Consider the following 15,819-nt stretch of genomic DNA (forward strand, 5'->3'; position numbering starts at 1 on the left):
ACGCGTCCTGACATCAGCTACGCGATGTCGAACCTCTCACTATACCTTGAACAACCACGATATGTGCATTGATGTGCAGGGCTACGGGTTCTGCACTACCTGAAGGGAACATTATCACACGGCATCGCATACGCGAAGTCAAGGAACAGGAATATCATGTCACACGCTTATTGTGACGCGGATTGGGTGGCTGACAAACAATTGCGAGAGTGCAAGTTGAGGAGGAGTGTTGCGGTACCATCTCACAGAATATGTATGGTGCACAAAGCCAACTTGCAGTGAATCTTGATCATAAAACTTTACGAAGAAGTAATCAAGTCAATCAGAGTTCTCGAAAGCTAGATAATATACTAAATTCAATCGTACTTTTTTTGGCACTGCAACATAGAAAAGTACAATGTTATCCTGTCGACCACAGGCTCAAGAAGCTATTTTTTTCTTAGGTATGCTGAACATCACCACCCATATTATTAAGGACATGCAAAGTAGTTTGTTCACAATAGAACACAGAAACAGTCCTGACCGAGGCGGAGTACGTGGATATCAAGCTCAGATTCATCGAAAGACCTATACAAGTATCAGTGCCAGAATATGTCGCTAGCGCTGATGTCGAGTCAATTGGGAGCTCTGGCCGGCGAGATATTAGGTCTACTATCAATATCTGGTGAAATGAAAGTCACTGAATAAAATACGATGTCTAACACTCATGTATCGGACAAAATGCGATGTCTTGCACTCATGCATGGGTAGACATCGGTGCAAACCACTCATGCAATTGGACCCTGAGGGTCTGAGGAGAATTTTTGTCTACTAAAAAAGTCAATGTATGCGCAAAGATAGTGAGCCAAACTCCAAGGGCTCTTATGAAAACGTCGTATTGACGATGTTAAAGGTACGAGTTCGAAATTGCTGAGATGATGATACCAATCAATACTGATAGACAATTTGGCAGTTGCATGTCGATATCACATGCATAACATTTACGTTTGTTCATTCAGTAAACGAATTAGAATAGCCTAGTGGTGTACGTTTGGTGGTGGCCTCTTTCAATGATATTTCGATTTTCTCGACAGAAGAATTTGAAATCACACAGTGTTAAGTGTTAGCTTCGGGGCTCCTATCCAGTGCTCCCCCTCGCTCCTTCTCAAGGCTTATCGACCAGACATGATTATGGCATAGTAATTGACGGAGATGTTTATGATGCGAGTTCTGACGAGATAATCACAACAACGTGACATCGGATTAATAAAGACCTTTTCACCTCGCTTTTTTCAAACAAATCAGTAATTAGATATAGATAAGAGCGATATCACAGGATCTGGCTTGTAAGCAAGACCAATGCAATTGGTGCCGCTACACAAGGCGGTGAATTCAACATCTGAACAAGATAGGGCCACCTCGAGCGCCAAAGTGGCATAGGAGGCCTTGCATAATTCTATGACCGCTCGACATATCACATTTGCGTACGTGTTGACTTTATGACTCAAAAACAGCACGTTACCGGCAAGTGTTGGCTTTGATCATTCCGGACACATGAAATGAAGCTACTCGGCCAGAAAAGACCCAACAGCAAAAAAGATGAATTTGAGATGGTCGAACGACGGCCAGCATGATGAATGGCGCCAACTCTCACGTGGTACTGTAAGGGATCGACTTGCATAAATTCAAGGAACTTAAGACAAGCGTCGACGTAATAATTGCAGACAGCAAACATTTACTCGCCAAAGGGCCCATCACGATCAAACTGACCGGATCGAGCAGGAAATTTATATGTCTCAAATCCGACGGGAGGCTATCGTGTATTGATAAGCTTGCGAAATTTCGGGGTTATTGCACCTAAGTTGTGTGATCAGCGGTTGTATTGGTCACAAGAATTTATAAATATTACATGCCCAACTGCGAGCAGGAAGATGCATGTCATCAGAGTATATCGAAGCTGGCACTCAGTGAAAGCTGAGGCATGCCCGCATGGAACTCCCTGTCAAGGACAATATTTTCAAGACACAGCGTCCAACCAGTAGCATCCAAATAATCAAGTACGATACAAAGTGCTCAAAGTGTATCGTGTGTCTGAGGTGGAAGCAGGCAGTAACGACATTTCCCCCATTAGTTGACAAAGACGATACATGTGCTGCATCCTGTGCCCACAGACTTTCATGAAACATTACAGACTAAAAAGAGGTGCACGGTATATTCTCACTTCTGTTAATAATTCTTAAAATGTGCCACATTTTTTTATTTCATCAGCAAAATCGAGAAAATATTCAAGTTTGATAAGCTTATGACGCCTTATATAACCCAACGGGGTATCTATCTAAATTGTTTGTCATGCGACAACGGGAGTAACGTAATGCACGAGACAACGGCAGACATATGTCGTCAAAGCAGCATTTCCCAGCAGCATTCCGTCCAACATAGCGTAGAATTGGGTGATAGAGCATTCTCATGGAAAAAGCTCGTAGCTCGCTCAATTTCCAAAAAACATGTCGATTGCGTGGTGGGCTGAAGTAGTGAACGCAACACTTTATTTGACAAATTGCTCGACGGGTACAACTCATCCCGGACATACGTCGTATGATTTGGCGTTCAAGGTGATGCCTCTAATGGATCACTGAGGCGTGTTTGAATTGCAGGGAAACTGCAGCGGGTCTGCTGTAGCTCTTTGTTAAGCTAAGGTCACCGACCTTACGTTCTTTCCAAGAACTATTACGAGTGTAGCGGTTCGCAATCCGCTACCTCCAAGTGTTAAAGACCTTAACCAAGGCAAACGAAGACTTCTGTTCAAAATTGAAACTGTGATTGATTGTTTAAGTTGCGGCAAAGTCACCAATATCTAAAACCCTAGGTTTTCCTAAGTAATATACCTGCCATGTGGAATCTTCTTGTCACGGTGTAGCTGCACCACTGTGTGAATACACTAACTTGTGTAATCCACACATATGTACGATCGCACCATCTTGTGCGACCCGCCCTTCCACATGTAACCCTGTTACACTCACCCCATTCAAATTAAATAGCCTCAATTCACCTTTAATGGCCGCCCTCGCGTGTCTGAGACATCTTCATGTTCTTAAGAACAATTGAAAGATTCTTCGCTCTATGAGCCCTGTGTCTACGACACACAAAACACCCAACCTCGCTGGTAGCGAGGGCGCCCGTAGGCAAAGCCTTTCTTCTTCTGCAAAGGGTGCATCTCCGGACAGTACGTCCCACACTTCACGGTAAGCACATCCCAAGCCCTCGGCAACTGGGCAACACACCGCGCCCGCCCCGGGCGACGAGTTGGAGGAGGTCGACTACGAGTCGGATACTCTTTTCCCAGCATGGGAAGACGAGCGAGATGAAGTGCGCCAACGGCGCGACGTGAGCCCAGCGCAAACCTTGCAGACACCGTGTCCGTTCCACGACCTTTCGGCTTCTGGAAAAAGTGGTACTATAATCAATCACCTCGACGAGGCACAGAAGCAGCAATTGAAAGCTACTCACAGGGTGGCTCCCCTGCGCTCATATCCATGATCGATCCTAGATCCTCGTGTGGAAATCGGCTTCCGCTTGGCGGATCCCGTACCGAAGCAAAAGACGCGATCACTCGATCGTTAGGCGACTAAGTAGTCGGGACCCCGACCACTAAACAAGCTGAGCTTGATCAGCGGAAAGCTCGTTTTTTGGTTCCCCAAGACATCCTAATGGATCAATACCGCTCTCGACTTCGAACTTATAAAAAAGGTGCTCCTAAACCCACAATGCGGACCATCCCTGTGGTGCTTGCCCCTGACAAAACCGCTGTAGATGATAATGAGCTCTCGAGCGATGGGTGCAGCAGCACCGGAAACTTTTTTCACTTTCTACCCAACAGCGAAGCCACAAGGAAGTGGACGTGCCGGTTAAGCGCCATCTTTGATGTGCGTTCGCCAAACCCATGGCGCAAGGCTGACTTCCTGCGAAATTGTCGCCCTGCGACATATGGAACAATCCATAACCCTCCCACGAGCTCTGTGGTCTCACACACGATGAGTCTACGACCGCAGCAGCTCAGATCCATAGCTTGGGCTCGGCTCATGGCCCTTTGACTTCCCAGGCTACTGCCGAGAAGCGCGGTGCGTACGCCGGAGCAAAGCGTCATGCTCCTTCCGATCATAAGCGTCCACGACGTCTGGGCAATCTTGCCGAAGTTGCACCTCAAGCATCCACGAGTTCTCGGAGTTTGGATATACTCGCCACTTTACAAGAGACTGGTTCAAACTCTGTCGACGACGTCGATCTATAAGGCGTCCCACGTGGTAGTGGATGCCACCATTCACATCGAGGAGAGCCGGCGGCGGGCGATGACGACTTGGTCGATCGCCGTCCGGTGACTCGCTATGCTCGTCGAGCGTTGGAGGACAAAGTCCGTCGTCATCGGCATTATACCGAGCATCTCTCCGAGGTCGTCTACCGCTGTGCGAAGGACCTCGAGAGCCTGGTGCGCTTTGTGTACCGACTGCCTCACGTTGAGGATTATCGTGCTCTGTCGGAGCGGCTCCTAGCCGTCGAGCAGGCGAATACGTCACTTCGTGCGACGATGGAGCGCCTTGCGCCGTTGGAAACGGAAATTGTTGCACTCCGTGCTCAGAACCAGCTGCTGGTATAACCTCTGGGTGGCCGAGCGCCTGCAGATCTATGCATGTTTCATTCTAACAGAGGATACAGTCAATTAAGCTTAGTTTGTCGAATTTACGACAAGTACTAATGCGGTGCAACAGGTTTGCCGCGTACCGTACTCAAAGGAAGCTCTGTCTTTGATAGATCGCGATGACACCGTCAATGTATCCTTCATTGAAAGCGAGACCCAGAGACTCTCAAGTATTTTAACTTTTTAGCTGTTTATCAAGAGTGATATATTTATAATAAGGTCTTACTTGAACTAAACTGAGTATATCGTTAGAAAATGCTAGCTAAAATAATTTCTATTACGGTCATCATTCTAGGCACAAAAATGTATTGTGTACAAACACCATAATACGGAATGTACCCGGTCAAATTAGATAATCACTAATAGATAATCAATCTAGATGAAACCACTATTGACACATCTATTTCGTGTACGATTCATTCGTTTACTTTGCAGATATCTTCGTACTCAACCCCATCTAAAATCTCTCCTCGATGCGGGCCCGAGTCAATTCGAATACGTGCGCAGAAATTATCTACTGAAATCTCCAGTAGTTTTGCTGTGCAGCCCCGACCAAGTCCGTTTACGATTTGAACCTTACGTCCTGGTTTCGGAATGACTGTCTCGAGATCCTCCTGATCAAGTCGTAGTACATCACCAGAGTCCAACAACTTTACTGTCGCGCAAAACTTGTCCTTAACGTCCTCCACCACTCCTTTGCACTTGTAATAAGCACCGTCACCGAGTGTCTTGTTCATCACTTTGATCACAATCCCAGTAGTAATCCAATTTTCTTTTCGCTGCCGCTTCGACTCGTTTTTCAGCTGTCGTCTCTTTTCCTCTCTTTGTCTTTCTTCTTCCTCCATAATCGCGTCAATAGCTTGTCGTTTATTCGAGCTTTTCTCCACCGTTTCAAATCTCTCCGTTTCTTGAAACATCTTTGTGCTTTTGTCTTTGAAAGCGACCGTTTTCATGTCTTCCATCTTTCTGCTCTCTTTCTTCACACCTAGTGACAATTTAATTTTTTCACCGTGCTCCCCACGCTGCAATTTTGTTGGCTGTATTTGCGTCTCAACGCCGTCTTTTTCACTAGCAATTTTCAATTGTCGCTCAATAAAGAGTCGATTTCTCTCCTCATGATCAAGCTCCATTTTCTTTTTCTTTTCCAACTCTTGCTGTCTCGCAATTGCTTTTGGATCTCTGTCAATGTATTGAATATGCCAGCCCTTTTCTGTTTCATCAACTACGCACTTGCCCGAACGTCCCAAATATTGAACAAAGCCACTTAGCGTCGTCCATCGTGTTGCATTCATATGAACATGAAGCTTGTCGGCAATATATTCATTATACACGTAAGTGGCTCGCATCCTCTTAGTGCCATGCCGACGTCTCAAGTTCTCAAGAAATGCCTCTTCAAACAATTCACTATACCCACTCATGAACTTGTTTGGATTGTTAGCCACAATCAACATTTGTCGCTGATGTGCCTCGGAGGTTGTGTGGCACTTAAAACCATTTTCATCACGACATTGTTTTTGACACACTTGGCAGAACCATCGAAGCTTTTGGAGCCCTTTAGCCTGAAAAGTTGGGGCAGGAAAAGATGAAGTCATTAAGAGGTGACTATACATTTCAAAAACATGCACAACAACATGTAATTGTGTTTAATAGTAAACATTACTTTCATTCGAATGCCGATAGCTTTCGGCGTCAGGAAATCATGCTTGCCCATGGTGAAAGTCTGCGGTTCCTATTAAATTTTTCAATCAGCAATTCTAATTTAGCCAATGATACATTCCCATATACCCCGTTTCGTAAATGGTTTATACCTAATTCATCGACTCATTTTCGATTTTTCTTTCATGCTTTTTTGTCGCATGACTTCTTCCTCTCGTAATGGTATCTCACGCTCTTTCAGCATGAGTTGGAGGCGCCTTCCGAGCGCCAAATTTGATAACGCAGTACTGCGTGAACTTCCAGTCGACACAGAGCCCAACAATTTTGTACGCAGTGCCGTGCCACGAGCATGCTTTTCTAGGGTTGAGCCGACGCCTATTGGTAATCCGGAGTTGGTTATTGTATCCCCTACTTCATTGCTTTTAGCAGGTATTGAAGTTAAAAAGAGCAGTAATTTGAATGAAGAGTTGCAAAAGGATGATTTAGAGCCGATTGAAACGTTAGTGCCCTTTTTAGCTGGTAATAAACTACTACCAGGTTCGGAATCTGCAGCCCAATGTTATTGTGGTCACCAATTTGGTTATTTTTCGGGTCAATTGGGAGATGGAGCTGCTTTATATTTAGGCGAAGTGGTGACTGGAAACGAAAGATGGGAATTGCAGCTCAAAGGTTCTGGGCTTACTCCATTTTCAAGATCGGCCGATGGTCGGAAAGTATTGAGATCGACTTTGCGCGAATTTCTGTGCAGTGAAAACATGCACGCTCTTGGTGTACCCACAACTCGAGCGGGGAGTGTCGTTGTGTCCAGAGAAACGCAAGTATTGCGAGATATTTTCTATAATGGGAATGCCAAACTTGAGCCAACAGCAGTAGTGACTCGAATCGCAAAAAGTTTTATACGATTTGGTAGTTTTGAAATTTTCAAAGAGCAAGATAAGCTCACAGGACTTTCTGGACCAAGTGCTGGAATCGAGAACAAGGAAGAGATGATGAAGCAGATGCTGGATTTTATCATTCGTCAATATTTTCCGAACATTACGGGAGAATCAAAGTATGAAAACTTTTTTAACGAAATTGTGTGTCGAACTGCGAAATTAGTGGCCAAGTGGCAATCGATTGGCTTTTGTCATGGTGTTTTGAATACAGACAATATGAGTATTGTGGGAGACACGCTGGACTATGGTCCGTTTGGTTTTATGGAGCACTTTGATCCGAGACATATTTGCAACACGTCGGATGATAGTGGCCGCTACCGCTATGAAGCGCAACCTGCAATTTGCAAGTGGAATTGTGGTATTCTGGCCGACCAATTGGAACTAGTAATGAGTCGAGCGGATCTTGAAAAGAGTCTTAGTGGATTCGACGTTGTCTTTCAAAACGAGTATTTGTGCTTGATGTGGGAGAAACTTGGTGTTTCAGGTAAAATGGAAAAAGATTCAGAACTGGTGAGCACACTTTTCGATGTACTTGCTCATACAGGTGCAGACTTTTCGTGTACATTTCGTTATTTATCGACTCTTGACGCATTTGATACCGGGGAATCCCGTGAAAACATATTAAACAAACTGACTGGTATTTCCGAGACTTTAGCCGAGCAAAAACGCAAACTGGCGCAGGCTTCGAAGGGAATTTCTGATGCTCAGTATAATATGATTATGACACTTTTACAAGAAAATCCTGTGCGTGCTCGTCAGTATGGGATTACGCCTGCATTGGTCGCCGAAATCAAGGCAAATCGTGAGGAAAAAGTTTTTCTAGACGCGATTACGGATGAGGAGCGAGCGAACACTATTCGTACTGCATGGGAGGATTGGCTTGATGTCTACATTTTTCGTATCAAGAAGGAAGGGAATGCAGATGCAGCCAGTGATAGTCGGCGTCGTCATCGCATGCTCAAGGTAAACCCGCTCTTTGTACTCCGCAACCATGTGGCTCAAAAAGCTATCGATTTGGCTCATGAAGGCAATCATGACGGAGTTCATCACATTTTTGAGCTACTCACAAATCCATTCGATGAACCTAACGACGAGAGTGATCTTGTGTATGCTTTACCCCAAGATCCATCCGCAACTCCACTATGCGTATCATGTTCGTCTTAACAACAGAAAATAGCTTCTGAAATCATTGATTTATTAATTTGGATTCAGGCCGCAGATTTTTATCTTTGAAGAAGACAGATTCAAGATCGTTAGTACTGATGATAAAGAGCTTAGGCGTAATCAGGTTTTTAAAAAGGGATATTTGCGTCATCACTACATCATGAAGCTTGATCCAGTATATGAGTTCTTTTAGCAACAAACTTTCTTTAAAGCTTAGAAGAGTGCATGCCAACTTCCATGGTATGAACTAAGCCACCGTCCGCGGTAATGACCACACCTGTAATCCATCCTGACGCTTTGGACGAGAGAAAGATGGCAAGTCCAGCCATATCCGAGTCCTGACCAACTCTTTCAACAGGTAGACTTTTGGCATAGTCATCCATACTTAAGCCAGTAGTTTTTAATAAACTATTCACCATATTTGATGGCACAACACCTGGAGCAATCGCATTCACGAGAATATGCCCGCCGTTGGGACGTTGCGCTAGCTTGGCCGCCAAAACGCGAGTCATATGGTGAATAGCTGCCTTGGATGTATCGTAAGCAATCGTATCAATTCGCTGTGGCATAAGACCAGCCACTGAGCCAACATTAATAACACGAGCTGCGTCTGACGATGTTGCGGCGGCATCTAGCAGCGGAAGGAGATATTTGGTCAAGTGAAAAGGTGACGTCACATTTACGGCCAGCACTTTGTTCCAAGCTGACTCTGGATGATGATCAAAGTCTCCGCCCCACGAGACACCCGAATTATTAATAAGAACATCCACTTTCTTCTCTCTTTGAGCAATCTGCTCGGCTAGCTCCTTGCAGCCAGCTTCATTCTCTAAATTAGCTTGCAACTATGACATTTAATCATAAATCTTAGTGTTTTAACAATAAATTATTTAAATTTAAAGAGGTAATTACCGCAATACATTGACCTGGCCCATTTGAATTAAGCTCCTTGGCTGAGGCTTCACAAAATCTGAGCTTGCGTGAGGCGATGTAGACCTTAGCACCGTTCTGTACAAAGCCATCGGCCATCATCTTACCAATACCAGATCCACCACCCGTGATAACTACGACTTTGTCCTTGACGTCAAAGAGGTTGCTCACTTGAAGTCTGCTCATTATGAATTGATTGACTTAGATATAATTTTCGAGCTAACTTTCATATTTTTATGATTACGAGCATTTGATGTTATAATCTCGTAGCTAACGATATCAAAGCTTTGATTTACCCACGCCAATCTCTGCAGCGCCGACCATTCCACCATCACTCGTGATAATCTGACCAGTGATCCAGCCAGAAGCTTTTGAGGCTAAAAATATTGCCAACCCAGCCATGTCCGGGGCAGTCCCCATTCGTTCAATAGGAATCGACTCGCTTAATCCTTCGAGGGTGTTTCCTGTCACGTATGCAACCCCCTCTGACAATCGCGATGGAACATATCCAAGTGCAACGGCATTGACAAGTATATGACCGCCATTGGGACGACGAGCGAGCTTTGCAGCAAGTACGCGAGTTAGATGATGTAGCGCCGCTTTGGACGAATCGTACACCATCGTGTTGATTTTTTGCGGTACAAGTCCTCCAATCGATCCAACATTAATTACACGAGCAGCATCAGACTTGATAGCAGCAGCATCGAGAAGAGGTAATAAAAGTCGCGTAAGGAGGTACGCCGACGTCACATTTAGAGCAAACGTTTCTTCCCAAACTGTTGAAATTTATATAAAGTCATGCATGTTAAAATGAAACATTTTAGCATATACAATAAGTTGTACAACAAACCTTTTGCTGGGGTATTCTCGACAGGAGTGTCAGCTCCGTCACCCGAGTTATTAATGAGCACATCAAGTCGTGACTCCCTTTTAAGGATTTCGTCAGCAAACGCCTTACACTCGTCTTCGCTCATTAGATCTACTTTAAGCTAGACACGCACCATTTGTTAACAATTCTTGAAGTTTGGCTACGAAATTATTCTCTTACGGCGATGCAATGACCTGGACCTTTATTATTAAGCTCCTTTGCAGTGGCTTGACAGACCTCAAGATTACGTGACGCAATGTACACTTTCGCGCCATTCTGCACAAATCCATCCGCGATCATCTTGCCGATGCCGCGGCCGCCCCCCGTCACAACTATTACTTTGTCCTTGACATCAAAGAGTTCAGCCACACGCATTTGACTTTGCTTTGTAGCACTGCGTCAACTTGGCAGATGTGTTAAAAAAAGTAAATTTCATTCGATAGAAATGACTACTCATTGATGAAATCCGAAAATCGTGACGTAGAGGTTTTCATCTTTTAGTGGTTATTCTAATTAAAAGATTAGGAAACATACTAAATGTTTGAAGCCGGTAATTTACGATAATAAGTTACCAGAAAATTTACTTATAGCTACTGGTATATCGGCACACTGTAAAATGCAGTCAAATGTGTGACATGTAACGTTATATACTACATTCGTTTCGATACCCAAGCTTGAATACTTCTTTCATTACATACAACAGTTTAACTACCTCGTGCATGAATTGTCAAGTGCATTACGATTAAAAGAGGTCTTACACCCGGATGGTAAGGTTGTACCACGTTACTACATGTGCGATTGACATCTATGCCGAAAGCGAGGAGGATTACGTCTAGAGATAACGAAAAAGTGAATTTATCACAGCTAGGCGATACAGCTCAAAAAGCTTGCGCATCGCATCCAGAATTGGCATGTTTTTCATCACATGAAACATATATCCTTATTTCTGTCTGATATTCAGAAAGCATGTTTTTTAGTTCCGAAGAAAAAAAAAGGCTGGAGAATAGCACAATTTTAATATGACTTTGATCGTAACACTCGTTGCCAATTTTAAGTTTACAAATAGTTGAAGGCAGTTTGCCCTCAGCATCAGCGACCCCGATTTAACGCTGGCGATTACGAACAAGTGTTGACTTCATTTTGATCATCATAGATTGGGCAAATAGTGCCGATTCTCCAGCTTGCCGAGCAGATACGATGTGCAATCAATCATTCATCATCATGCTCGGATCAACAAAATGTAAGTTTTCTAGCGATCGCAGTTCCGCGGGGCGAATTGTCAAATATCAAATGAAAATACAATCTTTGCTGTGTGGAGTGTCGGGTGATACCAATCTCATAGCTCCAAGCACAACTTGAAGCGCTTATACGTAGCAAAGGGCGTTTAGGTATGATGCTGATATCAAAATCACGCCTCAGTAATGATAAGTATCGTAAAACCTGTTGACGCATGCGGCAAGAATAACAAAATCACACAGATTCAGAAAGGAATGTACGGAAAAGTGACGTGATCAGTCCCATCTTATAGAATTTGATGTTCTTAAGAGACCAACCTGGAAATTGATATATGACAAGGTTATAGGTGGATCGTGGTAGAGTTCCAGGCGAAAAGCTTCACGGTTCTTTATGATGGTCAAAAGCACGGCAATCATGTCATCGGGCAAACGAGCAGAATCAAGAACATTGATTCATGGCAAGCGCTCAGTAGATTAGCGAGTATTTCAAGTTCAGTTGTCATCGTATCTGACAAAATGTAACAAGTCAGATCAAGTTACGTCAAGTCGACTAATATGCTGGCCAACTTGGCATTTCTGAGATTGTAGGATGTTGACGATGATCAATACATCAAAATGTTTAAGGTTCAGATGAAAAGTGTTAAGAGCGAGGAGTGTCTCATGGTGATGTCAGCACTGCTCAATTTGACACCCAAGAGTGTTCTGAAAGGATGCTTGCATATTGTGTGACTTAGAACGAGAGACTCGACTCGCTTGCATGTATTAAGAAAGCAAGCCCTTAGTCTACATATATATAGACTGAGGTTCTGCTTTTAATCGTTCTTTTCTGTCAATCTATTCCATTTCTGTATAAATCAAGCGATTCAACCGATTGGCACTGCAAACGTTATAGGCAATGGGTTCGACCCGAGCGATACGCTGGATAACCACAATTACTTCATGTGGGAGTTTGATACGCGCAAAGCGCTGGAGAGTAAAAGCCTCTTGTCGCACGCCACCGCAGCAATGAAGCCTGAAGAGATAGCGCTGCGAGAAACGCCGCAATAAAAAGTCAAAGATGTTGAGTCCTTTGCAGTTATTTGACTCGGTTGGTTTCCGCATAATAATCGATGTTGCGTGACGCGAGCTCGGCGATTGAAGCGTGGGGGACCCTTCGTGCTTTCTTCGTAAAGCAATCTCAGCACAATCGGGTACAATTGTGCACGCCACTCATTGAGTTTTCGCTGACGGTAAGCTCATAAAACACATTTTCAAGCTTGGTTAAATATGTGCTCATCTTGCTGCTGTAGCAAGTGTAGTGGTCGTGAACATCATTGTGGGTGAGGCGCGAATGGTGAGCGTCAGCGATTGAAATGCAATGAGACCAACAACGGTGGTGGTAAGAATAAACACCAAATCAAGAAGCAGTTTCCTAGGCAATACCAAGAGTTCAAGGAATTCGAATGCACCAAGCTGCATGTCCACATTAGAAGAATGACGGTGTGGACAAGCTTGCGTTTTCAGTCACCAGTCGTGACTTAGGATCAACACCGGTCAGGTTGTTGGGCAGCAAGGCTGGTTTCACATGATCGATGCTCGCAAAGTCTTCGTTAAGTTCAATCGTTCAGTTGACAATGTAATTGCCAACCGTTTACGTCTCCCGGCTATCGGTAATGGTGCAGTTCGTTGCGAGGTGAACGAGACCGTTCGTCTAATATTAGCGGATGTGCTACATGTTCTTTTGTTGAACAAAAAGTTGGTGTCTATTCCAGCATTGACAGCGCGTGGTATGTTGGTTCAATTAAGAGGAATGCAGTGCTGTTGGTGAACGGAGGTGTTATTGCAACGTCCTCAAGAGCTGGAAAGCTAGTTGTGTGAAGTGTGAACCACACGGCCGTGCGCGAAATTCATTTGCCAGTTTAGCAACCCAATCCAAACTTGTGATTTTGCACGCAGGCAACCACATCTCACAACTACGAATGGTTTGGTGTTAAATGCAGTTGACGACGTACCCCCAATGTCGAAGCCAAACGAGGGCATTTGCGATGGCTGTGTGCGTGGGTAGATGTCAGTAAGTTCGCTCTCACACCGTTATAGGAGTCAGGTGAATCGTTTCAGACTGTCCATAGTGATCTGATGGGTCCATCCAAGCAAAAGTCGAAGGGTGGGGCACTATACGTTTCCCCGTTCATAAATGACTTCAGCCGTGCGGTATTCTTGTTCTTGTTTGCGTCGATTTCTCAAGTGTCGGAATGGTTCAGAACGTTCGTGACTCTGTTGAGGCGCAGTATTAAGGTGCATTAGTTCCGACAACGGTATTGTGTACGCCAGCAAGGCGGCCAACAAATTTTGCATAGTATTGTGCACCAAACTTCTGTTTGTTGTTTGATCAAAAAGTGTTGATCTCGTTCTGCAAAGACTTGCAGACATCGAACTTCTCCAATTTTGGCATTTGACTATTGGATACCTTGTTCTACAAAACAAGCTAGTACAATTATTCCTTTTAGTTTAACTCAGATGTCTCCCTCAACGTTTCAATACAGCAGTGGGTGTGCGTCGACATCTGCAATTCATGAAATTTCAAGCTCAGCCGACACGCTAAATGATTCTACATGTGGACGTATTACGCTTGAGCACGAAACATGGAAGGCACACAGCAAAAAGGTTGAAGACGTGACTGCCGTTCTAATCAAACTGCAAGCTTGCTACAGATATCCTTAAGCTTGTAATGTATTAAAATATAATTTGTATCGCGGATTTTCAAGACCTTCAACAGCACGATGACCGTAAATTGTCATTATCTGCAGCTAACAATCCTCCTCGTACAATTAGACATCAATTACACATTACGCATAGACAAAGTCTGGTAACTGCTTTGGACAGATACAACTCTCACTTTTGGTAACATCCATGCATTAAATTAAGAAAGCCATGGACATGAATTTCAGGCATTAGCCGCGAATGTGAGTCGATATCTTTTGAAGTGTCGTGTTATACATAGAGTCTGAGTTGAAACTCCATTTGTACTAAAGGAACCAACAGGGCAATCATGCGACGACCGTCTTCGATAGGTGCTCTGAATTCACCGAATAAGCAAGTCGTCACACGCTCACTAGAATATAACGCACGTGGTGAAGTTCAATGTAATCAGCCATGCCGACCCAACACGACTCCGGTACGCTCTTTGCGTTACTCTACATTTCTTTATGCTTATATTGGAGTTTTACAGAAGCCACGCATTCAGCGCCTCTTGCTCGGTCCCGGTCAAAATGTAACACACGATCAGACTTTTCAGAATCAATTAAAAGCTCCACTTCCATCAAAGCTGACTTACCTCCCCGACTCACCGCCGCGCTTTCAATTCATTGACGTTACGGATTTAGATAATCCCCAAAGTAGCGAAGCACCTTGCGAGGTTGAGCAAGTTTTATCAAATTCAAAAATAATAGCGGAGTGTTTTGAGTCCGATTATGGTGAATATCGACAGGAGAATTTGCCGTTAGAGGCCTTAACACCGAGCAGCGGTAATTCTGACAAGCGACTTGAGAATGAGGAACTCGATTTAAGTCGAGAATCTGTCGCAATGAAAACGGAGAAAGTGGACGTTGATACATACGAAACGAGAGACCAGGAATCAAACAATGACGTGGGTAAAATTGCTGACGACGACGAAGAGTACAAGCAAGCGTTGGCAAATAGGGGGCGATTGCTGATCAACGAGGCAAATCGTCAGCGAACTCGTAGTGAGCTGGAGTCATATGTGGGCTCTTTGAAAGCAATGATTGACGAAGATGGAGAACAATTGGTTCAATTTCCAAAAAACTATCAGCAAGTTGTGTCCCTTATGACACAAAAGGATATCAGGGAGGGAGACACAGCATCTAATCAAGACAAGCAAACCCATTTGAATTGGTCACGAGTTCTTATTGACTCGGGATTATCAAAGCAGCAAGCCTTTGTAAGCAATTTAATTCTTACATTGTTATTCCATGCTTGTGCTTGACACACGCTTATTGTAGGGTATAATCGAAGAAGTCGACGACGACCCGGAATGCAAGAGTAAGTTGGCAGCCAAGATTGCGCTCAAAATGGCTCGTATTCGTCAATTAGATACTGTCTTGGAGGAAAAACTCGGAAAGAATTTGTATGCGAATATTGCTCCAAGAAAGCAGAAAGCTTTGCGTCGTAAAGGAATGAAAAAGGGTGTCAGGACTAGCAATCTGTCAAGTCGAACATTTATGACGCAAGCGCAATCGGCCGCGCCAAGTGAGACGTTAAACTGTGGTCAGACTAGTCGCAGTACTATCACCACCAATTTAAATATGCCTTCATGTGATGAAGGTGAAAAGAAGAGCAATAATTTTATTGAGCGGAATAAGCAAA

General features: G+C 44.1%; 6 protein-coding genes across 6 annotated transcripts; 3 read left to right on the forward strand and 3 right to left on the reverse strand.

Moving 5' to 3' along the window:
* Positions 1 to 397: 397 nt before the first annotated feature.
* PHALS_12547 (uncharacterized protein) lies at positions 398 to 668 on the forward strand (the record flags this gene model as incomplete). The annotated part of the gene is made up of 2 exons (XM_024728117.1): positions 398 to 443; positions 511 to 668. The coding sequence occupies 2 exons, from the start codon at positions 398 to 400 to the stop codon at positions 666 to 668; spliced, it is 204 nt and encodes a 67-aa protein (XP_024578626.1).
* Positions 669 to 5,088: 4,420 nt separating this feature from the next.
* Positions 5,089 to 6,383, reverse strand: PHALS_12548 (Protein containing a U1-type Zn-finger and implicated in RNA splicing or processing; the record flags this gene model as incomplete). Its single annotated transcript, XM_024728118.1, has 2 exons — positions 5,089 to 6,231; positions 6,333 to 6,383. 2 exons carry the CDS (start codon positions 6,381 to 6,383, stop codon positions 5,089 to 5,091), a joined length of 1,194 nt encoding a protein of 397 aa, XP_024578627.1.
* Positions 6,384 to 6,570: 187 nt separating this feature from the next.
* Positions 6,571 to 8,427, forward strand: PHALS_12549 (Uncharacterized conserved protein (YdiU family); the record flags this gene model as incomplete). Its single annotated transcript, XM_024728119.1, has 1 exon — positions 6,571 to 8,427. One exon carries the CDS (start codon positions 6,571 to 6,573, stop codon positions 8,425 to 8,427), a length of 1,857 nt encoding a protein of 618 aa, XP_024578628.1.
* Positions 8,428 to 8,633: 206 nt separating this feature from the next.
* On the reverse strand, positions 8,634 to 9,540 carry PHALS_12550 (glycoside hydrolase; the record flags this gene model as incomplete). Its single annotated transcript, XM_024728120.1, has 2 exons — positions 8,634 to 9,269; positions 9,337 to 9,540. 2 exons carry the CDS (start codon positions 9,538 to 9,540, stop codon positions 8,634 to 8,636), a joined length of 840 nt encoding a protein of 279 aa, XP_024578629.1.
* A 93-nt stretch (positions 9,541 to 9,633) lies between these two features.
* PHALS_12551 (short chain dehydrogenase reductase family protein) lies at positions 9,634 to 10,597 on the reverse strand (the record flags this gene model as incomplete). Its single annotated transcript, XM_024728121.1, has 3 exons — positions 9,634 to 10,130; positions 10,205 to 10,343; positions 10,403 to 10,597. 3 exons carry the CDS (start codon positions 10,595 to 10,597, stop codon positions 9,634 to 9,636), a joined length of 831 nt encoding a protein of 276 aa, XP_024578630.1.
* Positions 10,598 to 14,485: 3,888 nt separating this feature from the next.
* PHALS_12552 (Fibrous sheath-interacting protein 1) lies at positions 14,486 to 15,796 on the forward strand (the record flags this gene model as incomplete). Its single annotated transcript, XM_024728122.1, has 4 exons — positions 14,486 to 14,611; positions 14,666 to 15,394; positions 15,456 to 15,720; positions 15,786 to 15,796. 4 exons carry the CDS (start codon positions 14,486 to 14,488, stop codon positions 15,794 to 15,796), a joined length of 1,131 nt encoding a protein of 376 aa, XP_024578631.1.
* Between the last annotated feature and the right edge of the window lie 23 nt (positions 15,797 to 15,819).

This window comes from Plasmopara halstedii, assembly GCF_900000015.1.
Source record: "Plasmopara halstedii genome assembly, contig: Scaffold_614, whole genome shotgun sequence".
In the NCBI taxonomy this organism is placed as follows: domain Eukaryota; phylum Oomycota; class Peronosporomycetes; order Peronosporales; family Peronosporaceae; genus Plasmopara; species Plasmopara halstedii.